The following is an 18,966-nucleotide window of genomic DNA, read 5'->3' on the forward strand; positions in this document are numbered from 1 at the left end:
CGAGATGGCAGCAGGGTTGGGGGAGTGATGAGGGCCACCTTGGGGACTCCAACCATCACGTCTCTTCCCAGCAAACACCCCTGAACCTGGTCAAGCCACCGAGGAGACAATTTGCTCTAAAATTGTCCTTTCCCCTTCCCATTTAGAAAGAAAGTGGAATTCCAAAGGAGACTCTGGAAACTCCATGTCAACTTGTGTGTATTATTAAAGCTACTCCATCTTACATTTCATTTTCAAAGGTGTTTCATATGTTGCTGAAGTCTTTTAGGAAGTCAGTATGCCTGGGTTAACTTCACAGATTCCCTTATTGCATGCTGCATTCACAAATTCCCTTATTGCATGCTGCATCTTCTTCTTTATGAGAGCAGCTCTTGAAGAAATAACCCAGGGCCTAACCCCAAAATATTTTGTGCTTTTATTTTTTTCATGGACTCTCTCAAAGGTCTTCTCAGCTTATATGAGCATCTCTTTGATTGATTTCTCCTAGAAGGACCCAGTGAATTCAAATGTTACTCCCTTATTTTTTTCCTTGTTCTGACATACAGTTCTTTCTCACAGTGAGAAGAGATATTGTGTTGCATTACACTGGAAATAGCTGATATTTCAATACAAATTACAGAGGAATATTTTCCAAATATGTGATGCTAAACCCTCCTTTTTGGCTTTTGATGAAATGTCATATTGATCATGTATCATTTCATACCAAGATTTCGTTCACTTCCAAAACTTCAAATGTCAACACTGTCCTCTATTTCTCACTCTTAGGTCTAAATTTGGGACAGGAGTTGTTGGAGGGATTGAAATATTGCACGTGGTTCATAGATTTTGACAGTATGACAAAGGATGCTGTAAATTATGTACCAAAACCAGCAAGTGGGAAAAATAAATAAACTGTAAAACCTCATACATTTTAGGTTCCTTGGCCCTTAGAATACCAATAAGTGAAGATAAATTTCTACGGAGAAACAAGCAGTAACTGATTATAAACATTCTTATATGCTTGTTTATTATCCTGTAGGAAACTGAAGAGGTTTGAAGCAGAGGAAAACATGATCACACTGAAGTTTTAGAAAGATCGTGTAAGCAGCAGCTTAAAAGAGTACCTGGAGGGTGTTAGGGGGTTGCCTAGGGGCAGACAAAGTGGCTACAATCCAGCAATCTTTGTTGTAATCAAATCTTTGTTCTTTTCAAACACTTGCGGCAAACATTTATACACACACAGGAGAGCGTGGCATCATGCACAGGCAAAATTGACCATTTCTTTCTTGTTTGCCAGTGGATGGAAGAGTAACTATATCCCACTCAGACTAACCGATAGCCAAAGGGCTATTCTGAATGACTGCCTTCCTATTGTTAAAAAACAAACCCAATTAAGGAAAGTTGCCTTGGAGTTGCCAGAGTCAGGGACTATAAATCTACATATAATCTTCCATCAGAGCATAAACTTATGAGTCTCATTTTGGGTCACACTTTGGGGCATACGCTAGGGTTGGACCATCAGATATTACGCAGAGGTGTCAAGAAGAGACAAACTGCTTGATCCACCAAAGGTTGAGGCATGCTTTGTTCTCTTAAGTAAAATGCAATTGATCTCCTGTTATGTGGCAGGTAGTTGAGATTGCTACTTTTGTTTAAGGACAACCTATTTTCGTTTTTTGAGTACAGTCTGCAGTGAAGAGGATAGAACAAATATTAACAGATGAGTCTAATAAAAGCCTCTTGGACATACAGACAAATACAAGGCTGGACTAAGACAGTATAATTGGGAATAGACAGAAGAACAGAGATTAAGAGGCGCTCAGAGGAAATAATGGATTGGTCTCAGTAACTGGAGGTGGGACAACAGGAGGAATCAAGGGTGACTCACATTTCTGGCTTCAGGTACTGGATGGATATTGGTATCGTTAATCAAGTTAAGAAATAAAGTGAAACAGGTTATGGGGACAAAATCATTCCGTTTTTGAAGTGTGTGACAGTGTCTGAAACACCGTAGGTGGTGGTTAGTCATGAAATAAGGGAATTCACTAGACGGTAGATTATCTCCAACCTAGTCCTCAGGATGTGGCATCTGTCTAGCTGATACTTTCCCCTTGAGGTATTCTAAGAACAGCTACAGGATTTACGTCTGCAGAGTCTTGGCCTCTCTGTGAGGGTGAGGGGAAGTAGTTGTGAATCCAGGAAGCCCAAATAATCCACAGCTTGGCCCTCAGCCGTCAACTCTGAGCCGATGTGCAGACCCGTCTCCCGGCAGCCAGTCCTATTACCAAAGCCCACAGGGAGAGCATCCCTGGCCCTGCCTTTCCTCCTCACTCTGTGTCTATAAATTCCTTTGTCTGGCTGCCTAAGATTTCTTTTTAAAGGATTAGACTGTCACGAATATGTTATACAAAAGGCACAGGGCCCTAAACATTAAGTAAAAGTTATTTTAAAACAGAAAACTGTGAAATGTTGTACTCACCACATCAGTTGCTGTTCTTTTCCGGTTAGAAGCTGATGCTGTAACAAAAGAGCCGTCTTACAGGACGAGTCATGAAGATTACACAGAGGAGCCCTTAACCGGATGTACAGGAGAATGAGCAATCGTCCAGGACACCCCATGAGTTTCACGGTTAGATTCATGAACTCAGTAGCTGAGTTGAGGTTCTCTCTACAAAGCTTCCATCGGAGACCAGGTCAAGGTCACTCTACCAGGACTGGGAAGCTGCTCTATCTCTGGGGACAGGAAAGGGAGGAGAAGCCTAGCCAGCCCCACCCCCACCCCCCAACTAGTGACTATGACAAGAACATACGGGGAGCTGCCCTCTGCCTGGCCGCCAAGGTTCCCAGCCTGCACCCTTGGTGGGGGATGAAGACACTGGTGGCAGTGGACCTTCTCATTGTCCGTGGCTCCCTTGGTGGCACTTGCACAAAGCTTATCCCCCTTCTACCCGGAACCAGACTTGAAGTAATGCAGGATGGATGATGTGGCTAGATCTGTGGTTTCTCTGGAGCACTCACTTCCCTAGCATCCAGGCTCCAAATGGTTTCCCCCTTTTCCCCCAGCAGTAGCTTTCTCTTTTGAGTTTTCATATATGAAAGCTCCACTGAGACCAATGCCCAGTGCTCTGGAGCTAGAAGCTCACTGGGATGCCAGATCAAGTCTATTAGGATATAGACATTGAGCCCATCCTCTGGGATGGTGTAATGATTATTAGCATCACAGAACTAGATGGGAAGTGGCCATTCAGAGAAGATGGTCAATCACAATACACTGAAATCAAAGAGAATAATCCATGAGGATACTAAGAAGACATACACACAACCCTTAAAAACTAGACAGGAAGTTTAATGCTCTTTGAAATGCCCTGTCTGCCTCAGGAGGCTGACGAGGAAGGCACTGACAAGACGGTCTCAGAGACTGAGCTGGAAAGAATCAACTCAAAGGCTCAGGGCTCCTCCATAGGTAGCCTTTAGAAGCAAACGGACTAGAACCTGCTGTTATATAGTATATTGACACTGTGATAGAAACACTATGAGGTGCTTGAACAAATAAGGACAGTATTACAACAGAGTGTCAATAGGAACATATACTTTCAGGGTGATGCACTGTTCAGTTATAATCCCGTTCTCAGTGATAATGGAAAATTCTGGCTCCTCTCATTTATCTAGGGCTGCACATTTAAATACATGTTCATTCCCCTCCCAAACCCATTTTTAATTCTGGAGGTGAGAGAGAGTATCAGACTCTGTAGAGTTATTTCTTGAGGCATCTTTTATTTTTTAATTTATTAATTTATTTTTTTATGATTTTAACTGAAATGATTTTGTTTCATCATTTGAAATATTGAGGCATCTTTAAGTGATAGACAGAATAATGGAATAATGTATAACCATCTAAGAGTCGAATCAAATGAATGACTACTCAAATACATACCAACTGGTGTTACAGTATACTAATCAGGGTTAAACAGAGGTATTTTCACCCTTTTATCACTTATGTAGGATAAGTTAAATAATTAGATGACTGACAATGATTCTCTTCCTTATTTTACATTCATATGCACATCACTATGTAGTGTATTTCTGTATTTCTTTTCTTTTCTTTTTTTTTTTTTGACTATGCTGTAGGCTTTCGGGATCTTAGTTCCCTGACGAGGGATTGAACCTGGGCCCCCAGCAGTGAGAGTGCTGAATCCTAACCACTTGACTTCCCGGGGAATTCCCCATACTGTATTTCTTTCCTCAAAATATTTGCCTACAAAAATTTGTTACCTAAGTCAAAATGGTTGCCTAACATAATTTCCCCTGCAAAATTGTCAAAAGAATAATGTTATCACCTTAGACAGGAACTCAAGCACTGAGGTAAAAGCCACATCTGAGTATCGGATGTATTTTATTTGTTCACATTTATCCTACTTGAGGTTAACACTACTTCATTGGACAGTTTAAAAAATCATTCTGTAAACAAAATAAAAAACAGCAGCAACAGCTAAAATAAAGACACAATGGATACTAAAATAAAGGAATGCATTGGAAGGAATATTCTGCATAAGCAAAGAAAATGTGACCATGATTATGAATTCAACAGTAAGAGAAAAAAACTTCAACATCTGTAAAAGACAAAACTATAATAGGAATAAAAAAGAAGCAATAATACAAAGTGCAGGTGCGATAGTTTTCATTTCCAAGTCCATTCAGGAAATAGAGCATACTATTCTTTTATATAAAGTGACAAGTTCCGCTTTAAACATTCAGTTACGTTATCTTGCAGGTTGTTTTTTCAATTTACATTATCTCTACTTTACATGGAGTTAACTGGAAAGATGGTCATATGTGATACATGGTATAATTTCTTGAAACTATGGAGAGTATGGAAATGGTAAAGTTTATTGTTTTACTTTTTCTTCATTTGCAATGAGTAACAAGAAGCTGAAAATCTAGTATGAGAAGCATCAGTATTTTTACTCCCCCCCCAAAAAAAAATCCTGAGCCCTCTTATCATTTTTGTTGCCACTTTCAGATTCTCTGTAACAAAAGACTGTTCATTTCCCCTGAATTCTGGCCAGCTGACTTAAATCATCAGTTTTTTAAATGCAAAATTGGCCTGGTATCTGTCCAAATTGATCAGATAGAGGTGTTATTCTGGCATCACATAAAAATCACTTACACTTTCATAATTGCTTAGAACCTCAAAAGGGAACATCTGTTAAACATGATTTTTGAATAGAGGACTTTTATGAAATATATTTCAAATCTTAAAAAATAGTTTTAATGCTCCCTAAAAGTGGTATAGGATTTACCCCAGCTGACAGTGCCTATTCCATTTAAGAACATTCTGTGTTTGTGGCATTCAACTTTCCTTAACAGCTCTAATTTTATTTAAAAAGCCCCAATACATGTCTGCTGTCTTATTTAGTGTTAAACAGCACTATGTATACAGCTCAACAGCAAGATTAAGAAGTTATAAATACACACATATCACGGACAGAGTCATCTTTCTTTTGCAATTCATTGAATAAAACTGTATTCTGGTAAATCCCCCTCCCCCTGACAAGAGAGTGTACTGTGCCTACATCGAGGTGTTTAAGTATTTCTCCAACAGCTTTCATTGTATCATATTATGAAAACACTAGGCTTTAAGCCGGGTACTAATAAATATTTAATTTAAAAGGAAGAAAGAAACCCCAACACAGAACATAAAAAAGACCCTCCCCCCGCCCCCATTCTGCGTGTCCCTACAGAAGGCGCGGGATTCACCCGGACATGGCCGAGATCTCGTAGTCACTGGCCGAGGTGAGGGGCTTGCCCATCATCCGGATGTTTTTTGCACTGGTGATTCTGGCCATCATGCACACGGGCTTGTCAAAGTACTTCACCAGGGCAGGCTCCGTCAGGAGGGAGGCCAGGAACTGCTCGAAGGTGATGGCCCAGTCCCGGTCCAGGCTGGTGCTCCGGGGCAGCGCCGCTGTGCCCTGGCCGCTGCGCACCAGGACCGTGTCCTCGCCGATGTCCTCGCACTGCAGCTTGTCCTCCTCGTGGGAGCCGGCACTCAGCACCGAGTATGAGGACATGGAGCTGTCGTCCTTGGTCTCGTCGTCGGAGATGAGCATGGACGAGCAGGCCCCGTGGTCCCGCGGCGAGGAGTCCTCTAGCTTGATGTCCTCCATCTGTCCCCCCAGGGAGTGCTCCTCGCCATCCCCCGCCAAGCTGCCCGGGAGGGGCTCCACGGGGTCCGGCGCGTAAGGCCGGCCCGGCCCTTTGTTGGGGAAGAGCACGCCGCCGGGGAGGCCCTGGTTGCCGGAGGGCCCGCCACCGCCGCTCCCGCCCTCCTTGGCGGGCTGGGTAGTGAAGAGCTTGCCCACTTCCCCGATCTCCAGCAGGAGGCTGGTCACCGCCGCCGTGGCGTGGTACAGCTCCTGCTCGTTGGGGTCTTCGCTGAACATGTTATACATCGTCTTACACAGCTCGATAAACTGCCCCTGCAAAGGGATGGAGGGAAAACGCAAGTATGTGGCCACCTCATGAGGAGCACGGAGGCAGGACCCAAGTGGACTGCAAAGCCATCTGATATCAGGACTCCTACAAGATCCCGGAAGAGTCCTACCGTAGGGTGGATGGATGTGTAGTTTAAAGTCTCTTTAAATGCTTCCTTTTTTTAAACTGGGAAACCTTCTAACATCCATGAAAGTAGAAAGAATGAAATAACACACCTTTATAATGGTACCTATCATTCTAGAGTCAAGAAGGACCACGGGGGCTTCCCTGGTGGTGGCGCAGTGGTTGAGAGTCCGCCTGCGGATGCAGGGGACACGGGTTCGTGCCCCGGTCCGGGAAGATCCCACATGCCACGGAGTGGCTGGGCCCGTGAGCCATGGCCGCTGAGCCTGCGCGTCTGGGGCCTGTGCTCCGCAACGGGAGAGGCCACAACAGTGAGAAGCCCGTACAGCAAAAAAAAAATAAAATAAAGAAGAAGGACCATGTTATACAAATGTTTCACTAACTGTTTTATCCTTTCTTGCAGTATCTTAAGTAAATCGCAGACCTCACCTCATCTCATATCTACACACTACAGCAGGCAGCCCAATGTTTCCAAGGTCAGGTCAGCTCCAATCCCCTCTCCCATGACACATCTGCTGGTGTCCACGGACACAAGTCATGCCTCCCATCCCCACCAGGATGATTTATCTGTTCTTCTGTTAGAAAACAGCATTTGCATCCTGTATTTTAATTATTTATATTGTTTTATTGCCCTCATTACATTTCAGCTGTTTAAGGAAAAAAATATGTCAGACACCTTTATAGCTGAGCACAGTGGTTTGAAAACAGCATGAGCTTGTCTTCTGAGTATCTGAGGGTATTTTTAAAGATTGGGATGAGAATGCCTGTATTCTCAAATTTGAATATTTCGTGGTTCACATATTCTCTGAGGAGGCCATTTTCTCACAACAGAGCATACTTTTAATGCACAAAAGCATGCACAAAATAGATCCAAACAGGTACTAATTAAGCGCCTTGAGGCGCTTAATTTATCTATGACTAGGAAACAGAGCTTCAAGGTTTGAAATGCATGAACTACACTGTTCGGTACTCACCTGATTCAATTTGGGTAAATCCTTTGCAGTCTTTGATTTGGATTTATTTTCTGGAGTCCAGAGTCTCAGATAATTACGATTTTCTTGAGAATTTGCCCTCTTCCCTAAAACCCAAATGCCAAGAAATAAGTGTTCAAAGGTCAAGAAGCAACTGTTGAACCAGCAGTAAGGGAAACACAGAGAAGAGAAAGTCTGTACCTCTGTCGGGCTTTAGACTCACTGTAACAAAGCCATCGTCTGCACTGTGTTTGCTTCTGCTGTCCAATCCAACCACTACCAAGAAAGATTCAGAAGAAAAAAAGGAGAATGTTACATGATAAACCCATAGGTTTAACAGGTGTAGTAGAAAACAGAGAAACCTCTAGGTAGAGTTGCCTAACAACAGCAAAACAAAACAAAAACAAAACCCCAGCCCATAGATAATTAGGTAAACAACAAAACATTTTTTAAAGTGTGAGTTCCCACATATCACATGGGACATACTCACGCTAAGCAAATTATTTTTTGTCCACCTCAAATTCAAATTTTACTGGGTGTCTCATATTTGATCTGACAACTGAGTGTTGCCTGCCAGATCAGTAAACAAAGGATGTTGCAGCCACCAAGCCAGCAGCACTGCAGCTGCCCCCAACTGTGCCACCTCCACCCCGAGGGGATTCAGGATGGAGAAAAATAGGATGCTGGCCCTAGATAGCTAAGGTGCATATCAAAGGAATGATTTCAGTAAGCCCAGACTCTTGTATCTTCCCATACACAGAAAAGCACTAAATTCATTAACTTGAGATATCTGGTTTCTTTAATTAACACTAATCTTTTGATGTTCCCACTACCTTTTTTTTTTTTTTTTTTTTTGCGAAAAAAATCTTATATATCCTGGCTCTCCTCTTTATTTCTTCAGAGCAGTCCCTCTGAGCTATGCGAGAGGCTGCCTCCTGGGCTTAAGTCCTCAGTATGTCTGCCGAATAAAACGTAATTCTCAACTTTTAGGTAGAGCTTTTTTTTTTTTTTTTTTTTTTACAATCAAAAAACTCTATCTCTAGGTGAAAGATTCCCCAAGAATCCTTTTTCACAAGCAGGGCTCGGTGTATAAATAGGAATTAAAGGAATGATTTCATGTGGTGTTCAGTACTTAAAAAATGGTGGTGCTGGCCCCAGTGAATGTTGATTTCCCTCCTCTGTTACATTATCATCTTAACTTTGTATACATGAGATTGATCTTCTGTCAGGCTCTGCAGAAGATCAAGAACTCACTTTTTAAAAAGAAACTGACATCTATGTTGATAAAAGAAAACAAATGCCATGTGCTACTAAATTCCTTCAGATTCATGATCTGGCATTTTTTGACTTTCAAGAAAACAACTTATAATCGTTTTCTTCTTTCTTCTTAAAACAGGACATCCCAGGGCTTCAAAAGGGAGAGGTGTACAATCCCCCCAGTTTCCCATTCAGTTTGTCAGCTGTAAGAATGCATCCCAAGCACTTCCTCAGCCATACAAAAGGAGGCTGGTTTGCCGCATCTGTAACCTTTACATATTTAGTGCCAAATTAAACTCTCAGCAGCTTTTAAGACAGACTGAAGACAATGTACTACATATGCCGTGGAGAAAGTCCTCTCCTCTTAATGTTGAACTAGCTTTAGGGGACAAGTAGATAGTCCAAAATGTTATGGTAAGCCCCATGCAATGGATATTATACAGCCAATTAAAAACCATGTTTTCAGAGAATGTAAATGACATCGTAATAGGCTCACTGGATTTTAAGTGAAAAAAGGATAAAAAACCGTACAGGCAGAAGAGGTGGAGATGGCATGTGCCAGAACACACTTGTTCTATTTTTAAATTGTTCATAAAACAACTCTTCAGCCAAACGAACAAACAAACTGTATCGGCAGTTTGATCGCAGTTTTATATATATATTATGGATATTATTACAATTATATGGATAAAAAAGGAAAAGAAATACTTCAAGATATTATTATTGATAGTTTTCTTTATATCATGCAGTTTTAAGATATCATTAGCTTATTTTATATATTTTGACCCATATTAAAAAATTTTTGATACAAAGCAATAGTACTTTTGGAGTTAGAAAAAACATTTTTTAAAAAGCATCTTTTGAGGCTATTAAATGCTAGTGGCATGTAACCATTCCTGAAGCATTTCTGAAACAAGTGACTCCTTTTCTGAGATGAGTGCCCACTAAGAAAGATGTGGCTAACATTTTGCAGCCAAAATATGATTGCTAAGGATTTGAAGAATATTGTCAGATGTGCTAAGGCACTATGCTGAGAGGCTTACTACATTAACTCACTAAGTCCTTACTATATCCAATGTGACAGCTCTCATCTCCACTTTCCACACAAGGACCCTGGTGCTCCCAGATGCCCGAAGCTGCCTGAGCTCATCTAGACAAACAGAGCTAGCATCCTGTCCCAAACTCCTGCCCTTAACACGTATCACCAATAAGAAGACTGGCTCTCGCTCCTCTCCACTCAATCACTTAGGCGCTCACAGTTTAAAAGCAGGTCTAAGCTGTGCTTATTTGGGGACTGTAAGATTTAAGAGGCAAAAGGACCCAGGAGCAACCCATGCTGGCTTTCAACCTTGGGTGAAGTCAGGAGGCTGCCTGCCCTATGGATGAAGTATCAATAGAATGGAGATAATGCATAGCAGCAGCAAGCCCAGATGCTGCTTAGATCCACACATGGCACAACAGGACAGGTTCATATGTAAATCTGGAGATATTTCTAATGAGCCGGCTCCTGTCTGTGTAGATCTAACAACCGCACAGAGCAGGGGTCAGCAAACTTTCTCTGTAAAGGGCCAGATGGCAAATATCTGAGGCAATTCTACCACTGTAGTGTGAGAGCAGCCATAGGCAATATATAACTGAATGAGCTTGGCTGTGTTCCTGGTTGTGTTCCAATAAAACTTTATTTATAGGCAGTAATGTTTACATTTTATATTATTTTAATTCTTTGATATAAATTTTATATTATCACAGGTACAAATAGGTGGTGGGCTGGGTTTGGTCCAAAGTTTGCTGACGTCTGTTACAGAGCAGCGTATCTGATATCAATGCTAGTCCAGATTCTGGAGAGCAGCGTAACAACAGAATGACGTTCTTAACGAACGTTTCTCCCTATCAAGGAGAGGGCAGCAAAGTATATGCTCTCCAGGTAACGCTTTTTCTAAGCCAGCAGGACACAATGTACATGGTCCTTTCGGTGGGCTGAAGTTCCCACTCCCCAGTAGCTGGTTAAGTTCAAAAATTTAAAAAGAAAGTAGCACATTAGGCACTTGTATTCATTATACTTCTTTGATTGCCTAGCTTTGGAGGCAACTTTTCCCAATAACGGAGGGCTCTGTAGAAAAGAAACAGAGAGGCCCTGACGAGGAAAGTCACTTACCATGTGTGCATTCTGGGGTGATATCTTCAAAGAAGTATTGAGTTGCTTCAAAAGCAGAATCTGGCTCGTCTTGATCAGAGGATGGCTCTGGAGAGGGAGGAGAGATGATTCTCATATGGGCAGGGCCAGGACTCAATGAAAGTGTGCTTTAATTGCTGAAGAAATGACACGGGGCCCATGAGAAGCTGAAGTTATGAAGGTGGGGGGGTCCCATCACTGGTGCGGGCCTTGAATGCCCACCTCCTCAAAACCCTTATGGGGGAGGGGTTCTCTGCAGTTCTAACTCCACCTTCCTTTAAAACAACCCCACACTGACGTGTCCCTTTACATTTGCCTTTTTTGGAGACTCTTCCTAAATTCTGTGGAATGATGGTTTAAGGAACCAAATTTTGGGAAATGGTACACTATAATGATAATTCCCAAATCTATAGTTTTACCCTATCTCTGTCCTTGGAGCTAATCCCCCTCCCTTCCTCCCTCCCTTCCTTTCTCTCTCTCTCTCTTTCTCTTTCCCTCCACAACTCCCTCCCTTTCTTTTTTAGTATTTGCTAGATATTTCCAGCTGGAGGCCCTCCCTGTTTAAAACTGAACTCACAACTTCACCATCTTTCCCACTGTTTCTGTCGGTGGTAACACTGCTCCCCCTCGACTCAGAATCCCATGAGTTACCAAGTGTTATTTGTTCTCTTGCAGAAGCCTGCTCTTTTCTATTACTGCAACTCACACTTCAGACAGGTGAATGACCATTGAATTAAGCACCTGCTGATTCAGGAACTCATGTAAAACGTATCGTTCAGTTTGTTCTTAGTGACCAATGAGTGATTTTGTACATCAAAAAAAAAAGGCAAACAGGTCTCGCCAAAAAAGACTTCAAGCCAGGCCAGAGTCACAGGTACATGTGCTACTCTGTGTGTCTTGCTTACCAGGCAAGACGTGCATTTTGTACAGCAGTTTGAGCTTCTCTGTGAGGTCCCCATGGCACGCGGCACCTAGAAGTCACATGAGTAAAAATGTGAAATGCAACATGTGTGCTACAATCCCCCCGCCCAACCCCAGGCTCAGCATCCCCCTGAAGCACCTACTTTTACAAATTGAAACCCAGGTATCGTGTGGCAGAAAGTTTGGCCAGGACGTATTTGGGTTGAAAGCTCTGGAGCCAGGATACCTGGTTTCAAATGCTTTGTACTTACTATGTGCCCTTGGGAGAGTGAAACTTTCTGTACCTCAGTTTCCCCTCTATGAGGCAGGATGACAAATTAGGAGATAGTACCAGTGGTCTTGATATCAGGGCCCATGAAATGTGAGAACTAAAGGTGTTAACACTTAGAATAGCGGCTGGCACACATTTAACCAGTGTTATTGATAAGAAAAGTCAGGTGAGTGGGCCTCAACACCCTAAATACTTGCTAGAGTTCAGAAATAATCTCAATACATGTTTAAGAGTGCTTCAAATTACTCATTTTAGAAATCTTTTTTAGTCGCTTTTGGGGTCTCTTAAATATTTCTTCAGTTCAATTTAGCCTAACCTAGCTGCCATTATATTACCATTGCTTCAACCCAAAGAATCCTGTTACATTTTCCCTTACAGTCCATACATATTTCAGGAATCAGAAAATCCTTTGTAAATGCGTGTTCTCAGAGTGCCTAGTTGAAGGTTAATCAGATTCGCGAAAAGGGGAATCACAGGATCTGGACTGGTTGGCAGGGGCACCAGGGGTTATCTCGTCCCACCTCCCACTTAACGCAGGGGCCTCCTCCCACACCCACATCCACGTAAAAGAGACATCTGAACATCCTCAGGGACGGGAAGCTCATCACAACCAGAGGCATCTCATCTCACTGGGGAATTCTAGAAACACTGAAAGGGCTCCTGTCATTTTTACTTTAGTCAGGACCCTTAACCTGCAGGTTCAAGTGCATAAATTCCATGAACCACAAACAATGTAAAATGTGGCCACGTGCCAATGTCACTTTTGGGGAAGATTTCCACAGTCCTTATCAGATCTCAAAGAGATCACAACTCATAAAAAGGTTTAGAACTATTCCTTCTCCTTCCTCTTTAAAGTAAAAATAAAATAGGTCTATTACGTCTTCATTACAACAATCCTTCAGATCTTAAGGACAGCTGTCCTGTTCCCCTCCAGCCTATCTTTTCAAAGGCAAATTTATGTCCCTCAGGCTATACCTCTCTACATTTTTTCAACTTTCTTATACGACATGGTTGGTACACTCTTCCCTATTCTTACCCACATCCACCTTATATGTTAACGTGTCCATCAATAACCCTCTGGACAGAGAGTTCCAGAAGCTTCTAGTCCACTGCAGAGAATAGTGGAACTGTTCTTGACTCTTAGCCTAAGTCTGCATTCAACTCTTTATACTCTTCACTCTGGAGTTTCTTATTGACCACATAGTTAACTAAACCCCCAAATGCTTACACACTGACCAATACTAACCATGAAAATAATGACAGACATTTATGAACCATTCACTTTGTGTTAAATCCTATGTTAACTACTTTCCATATGCATTTCACTTTCTTCTCACAATAATTCTACGAGATGGTCGCAATTATTATCCCAACTTTACAGGTGAGAAAAGTCGGACTTATTGATATTAAGTAATGTTCAAGGTCATAAGCTAGCAAGTGGCAGGCCCAGGATTTGAACTCAGATTTGTCTGACCCTAGATTGCATGGTTGAAACCACTATACTATATATGCAGACATACAGTTTTTTTACAATCACTTCTTAAAATTTAAGATTTCTGATTTATCTCTATCAGTTTGTTTTTGCCAATCATTTCCTCCTCTGATTTCTTTAAATCTTGTTTTTGTCCTCCAACACAATGGTTGTCTCTCTTCGTTTTGTGTAGCCAACACATTTGGTTGTGGTAGCTTCTCTACCTTTATAGTTTAAATCCCTGACTGAGTCAGGTAGAGGGGAATAAGCAGTAATTGTAGTGACAACAATAACTAACACTGTTTGAGCCAGGCACTGTTGTAGGAACTTTGCTTGAATTATTTCTTTTAGTCCTGACAATAACTATTTTGCAAATGAGGGAACAATCACAGAGGTTAAATACCAAGCCCAGCATACGAGAGAACTCTCCATTGACCGTCATGCTTTGGGTGCAGGGTTCAGACAGGCATTGAATCACCAACATCCATATCCCTCCAACTTTCCACTTATAATGAGTTATCTGTCCAGCGACCAGCTGCCTCATGACATCTATGGCATGTTTAGAAATGCTGCCTTCCAGCAATACCACTGGAAAAGGAGGTCCAGCTAATTTGTGGCTTGCGATTGTAATCCCTCATCTCTAATTCCATAGAGATGGTCTGTTCACTAATTTCTAGACGGATCTTTCTGGAGATGAACATTGAAATTATTGATCCATCTCTTCCAGAATTCATTCTTTAGTTTCTTAAGACTTGAACAGAATTTCTCTTTTCTAGTGTACTTGTCTGTCTCCACAGCTGTAATCAACCCGCATGACTGACTACAGCTCTTGAGACTCCTCCCGGCAAACCGGGTGGAGTTGACTTTGCTCAGAGAACTCAACTGCATTTTTAAGAAGCCTAAGTACTCTTCTCCAATGTTTTCACTATCTTGGACTGCAAACCTCTCTTTCCTTTTCGGAAGATGTTGAAGAGTATTTACCTTGTTGGGGTTTGACTAGGCTTAAGTAAATTAAATATTTATATTTATTCCTATCACTTTCTACACGTATCTGGTATTTTTGTTATGAACATCTTTGCCAGAAGCAGATTCGCATTACAACTAATTGGCCGTAAGGCCATTTTGCCATAAAAGATAAAAATAACTGGTCGATGGTTACATTACACTAGAAAATAAGATATCAAGTTTTGAAAATCCTTCAGCGAGCTAATCTAAGCCAGGCTGTGTTAAAATTTTCACCATTTTCAAGAAATTTATACCCATCAGGAATCACATTACGATTTCCTTTTGTGGGGATAGGAGGAGCTTGATTCTTCGTTTGCCTCCAACGTCTAATACTGCATGATAAACTTGGTAAAGACGGCCTGAGAGGACAATCTGTTGTATCCAAATTAGCTAAAGAATCAATCATTAATGTTCTCGAAGGCTGTTGTGAATGAGTAGCTGCTTCTTTTATATTTGCCATAGCTTGGTGAACTTTTGGTTTCGACGAGTGGGAGGCATGACTGCGCTCGGCGAAGGATTTTTATAAAAACTGATTTGTTATCTTTTTCTACTGTCGTAACTGTCAACCAATTATTTTTATCTCATGGCAAAATGGCCTTGTGGCCAATTAGCTTTGCAGCAAAACTGGCTGCAGCAAAGATGTTTACGGCAAAAATTCCTAGAACCCTTTCTACATGCAGAACCCGTCTCTTTTTTTCTCCTCCTTATTTTTGTCCAAAGGTAATTTTAAAAAATCTCCCTTTTGAGAGACACCAAGGTGATAATAATAGTTACTTTGGGGCAGAAAAGATTAGGAGAGGGTCAAAAGGGTCTTTAGCTTTGTCTGGATTGTTTTACTTTATTTACTTTATTTTATTTTGTTCACTTTTTTGAAAAGCAGAATGTATTTATGTTACTTTTGTAATTAAAAATTAATGCCTCCTTCTTCCCTAAAAAAAAAAAAAAAAAAAATCCTATTTGCTGTCCTTAGCACAGAGTAATGAGAACAGCCCTCATCTGAATCCTGGACCCAGTACGTACTAACTGTGCTTTTCAGTTCAATAACAGACATATATTGACTTGCTAAAAATGAATGTTCCAGCAAGTTGCTTAACTTTTCTAAGCCTCCGTCTCTTTAACTGACCGTGGGGGTATTAATAGTAACCAGACAGGTAATAAAGCATAATATTGATAGTAACTGCACAAACGCTGCTTCCAGGGTGCCTGAGTTCAAACTCCAACTTTGTAGTTGTGTGCTTTAGGTAAATTAAATACACATAAAGCATGAGGGCAGTGCCTGGCTGAGCAAATGCTATATAAATGCTAGTTATCAATACTATTATTACCCTCAAAGGTCTGTTGTTTGGATTAAGTAATAAAGTACAAGTTCTAAAGCATCACAACAGAGCCTGCACTTAAAAAAGGCTAGTTTCCTCCATGTACCCCCTTTGAATGATATGTCTGAGTTCTTTATACAAATAGTTTTTACTTATCTAAGAGGACCTTATCTACATCCCTTTGCTTTTTTTTTTTTTGTGTGTGTGTTACGCGGGCCTCTCACTGTTGTGGCCTCTCTCGTTGCGGAGCACAGGCTCCGGACGCGCAGGCTCAGCGGCCATGGTTCACGGGCTCAGCCGCTCCGCGGCATGTGGGATCTTCCCAGACCAGGGCACGAACCCGTGTTCCCTGCATCGGCAGGTGGACTCTCAACCACTGCACCACCAAGGAAGCCCCCCTTTGCTTTTTTAACAACCATTAGCTTTCCCTGGCCTTTGAGCCTTCCAGTCATTATTCTTAATGATTTAGGGTACTTTTTGGAATCATCATTGGCTCTGTATCTGACTCCTTCATCTTTCGTGGGCACAGGTCATTTTCAAGTGCATGGACCAAGGTCACAGAGTAGCACAATTAGAATTTTAAAAAGTCTTCCTTCTTATCTCATTCAGGCAGCCTGACATAATGCCTGCTATATCCACAACCTCGTATTGGGCGGGCCAAGCTTGACCACCACGTAGCTTTTCTGCTCAAATATTAATGGGACAAGAGTCCAGTGGAATATAAGACAGGAAACAGGTCAGACAGTGAGGCTGACAGGCAGAAACTTGTGCTGCTTGTGAGGTGAGGGTGTGCATTCTCAGGATGGACACCCTTCCTTCCCACAAAATGGAGAGAAAAGACTTCCATTTAGACTGCAGGGCTGTTGCATTTTTTTTTTCAGCTCTTTATTGAAAACATGAAATGTTTTATAAAATTTTATGAAACATATGTACTGTAAATATATTTTTTGACAAAGAAAAGCAATCCATCCAAACATTTCTTCCCTTGTAAAGTTATCGTGATTTGTGGTTTCAGTGTTTAAGTTGGCATGCTTGCAAACTCTCTGATAATGTATTTTAACTAGTGCTGAGGACTATCGAATGTAGAAGGTAATGATTTAATCATATAATATATCCATTAACTAAAAACGAATTTTACAGTCAGCTTGCAAACCTTAAAATGTGCTTCTCTGTCCTGTAAACCTTGTCTCCTGAAGCGAGCGGGGCTGTGGTCCTGAGAACGGCACAGAGAACCACGAGGACCACAGTGCTTACGGACCTGTTCCCCCCTCCCCCTGCCCCAACTCATGCAATAACATCACATCCTTACTCAGTCCAGAGACAAACTCTCGGAAGTTGATCAGAGAATCTCCATTTTCATCTAATAACTGGAATAAGCGCGAGGCGAGCACGTCAGAGTGAGTTCCACAGGCCCAGGGAAAGAGCAGAGCAAACATGCCCTTGAACAGCTCAAAGTCGATGCGGTACTGCTCGAGATACGGCAGGCTGGGGTCGTGCCGGTCCAGGGCATTGCTGCTCCCACCCCAGTAGCAGCTGGTGAGGTGTTCCGCCTGAAAAATCAAAGAACAGGAGGACTACTGGGGACTGCATCTCACAGCAAATACCAAGAAGAAAGGCCTTCCCTCAAATTTGGAAAAAGGCTTTAGGTCACCCGTGTGCATCTCCTGTGGGGTAGGGGGGCAGTGGGCTGGTCCCAGGGCCCCTCGGCTTCTCTTCTACATATATCTCCACTTGACCCCGCTCCCCACAAACTCCACGGCAACCATCTCTGCGTTTACATCTGGCATGAAAAACCCGGTTCAATTACTGGCGTAGGTGAAAAAAGAAAGAAAACCCTCCCCCTCCCCATTTTCTTCTCCCCCCTGCCCATCCCCACACTCAAAAGCATTTTAAGAAGTAACTCCCATAAAGACAAACTTTTTTTTTTGTTAATTTAAAAGAAATACATAGAATGTTAAACTGAAAAAAGGATCTGTAATTCAGGCAATCTGATCACCTTGTGTCCTCAGTGAGGATGGTACAGCCCAGAGGGTAAGTAGCTTCCACAGGGTCATCTAACCAGTTAGTCAAAGCAGAATCATCATGCGATTTTGGGTCTCCAAACTCCTAGTTTAGTGTCCTGTAAACCCCCTGCTTCCTGGTCATCAAAATCACATTAATATCATCCTAGTCATCCAGTAGTCAGGCTACAAGTGTGCGGTCCTCCTGTTTCACGTATCTGAAAATAGCTCCAGGAAAATTATGAGTAGGAACCGCTAGGGTGAGGAGAACAGAGATCCAACAAAAGGCTTCTTGTTTCTGTCCTTGGAAGGAAGGCTGCCTCTTTATTCATGAGGTCATATTGATTCTGGTAGAAATATACACCCATTCTAGGAAGACCGCAAAGGAAAAACATCTAATAGAAAGGCCAGCAAGAACACCCCAGCTCCCCTGTATGTAGACATTTACAGTTAGCACTGAATGGTAGCCTGGGGAGATGGTGGGGGGGCATCCAGAGGGAGACTTTATTTTTTACTTTATTCTCTGTTGTACTATTTCATTATAAGCATGTATAAATATTGCAATAGCAAAAGGCACTTACAAAACAGATCTCCCCCTCCCCCTGCCTAGGGGTTCTGAGAAGGGAGAGTCAGTGGTGAGTGCGTAGTACTTCAGTGTCGTTCTCACTTAGAACGGAGCAAAGAGGACCAATGTCCTTGTCCTCAGTGTTTGCTGGGCATTGTAGTTAATAACCCCAAAGAGAGCGGAGTGAGAGTAGGCAGGAGAGGAGGAAGGAGAGGTTTCTGCAGGGCAGCCTCGGGAGAATAAAGGAAGTGTGTCAGGTCCACCAGGCTTCGGGGCTGCACTGGAGATGTGGGTGGAGATGGGGGCGGGGCTTGGGCGGAGTGGTGATGGTGGTGACGTCAGGGAGAGGAGGGTCCGATGGACTGCACGGGTGAGCTGTGCTCTGAAGGGATGCCCAGCAGCCGTCTGGGTGTGACGGT

General features: G+C 42.3%; 1 protein-coding gene across 1 annotated transcript in view; it reads right to left on the reverse strand.

Annotated features, from left to right (window-relative positions):
- Positions 1–4,500: 4,500 nt before the first annotated feature.
- The window catches only part of TBC1D9 (TBC1 domain family member 9), a 109,301-nt gene continuing 94,835 nt past the window's right edge, over positions 4,501–18,966 (reverse strand). The window contains exons 16-21 of the mRNA XM_060115713.1: positions 17,292–17,532; positions 11,904–11,969; positions 10,981–11,067; positions 7,770–7,844; positions 7,572–7,675; positions 4,501–6,458 (exon numbers count right to left, since the gene is read on the reverse strand). Coding sequence (XP_059971696.1) covers positions 5,733–6,458; positions 7,572–7,675; positions 7,770–7,844; positions 10,981–11,067; positions 11,904–11,969; positions 17,292–17,532 — 1,299 coding nt within the window. The 3' untranslated portion in view covers positions 4,501–5,732. The remainder of the gene's footprint in view (positions 6,459–7,571; positions 7,676–7,769; positions 7,845–10,980; positions 11,068–11,903; positions 11,970–17,291; positions 17,533–18,966) is intronic.

This window comes from Mesoplodon densirostris, chromosome 1 (assembly GCF_025265405.1).
Source record: "Mesoplodon densirostris isolate mMesDen1 chromosome 1, mMesDen1 primary haplotype, whole genome shotgun sequence".
Classification (NCBI taxonomy): Eukaryota; Metazoa; Chordata; class Mammalia; order Artiodactyla; family Ziphiidae; genus Mesoplodon; species Mesoplodon densirostris.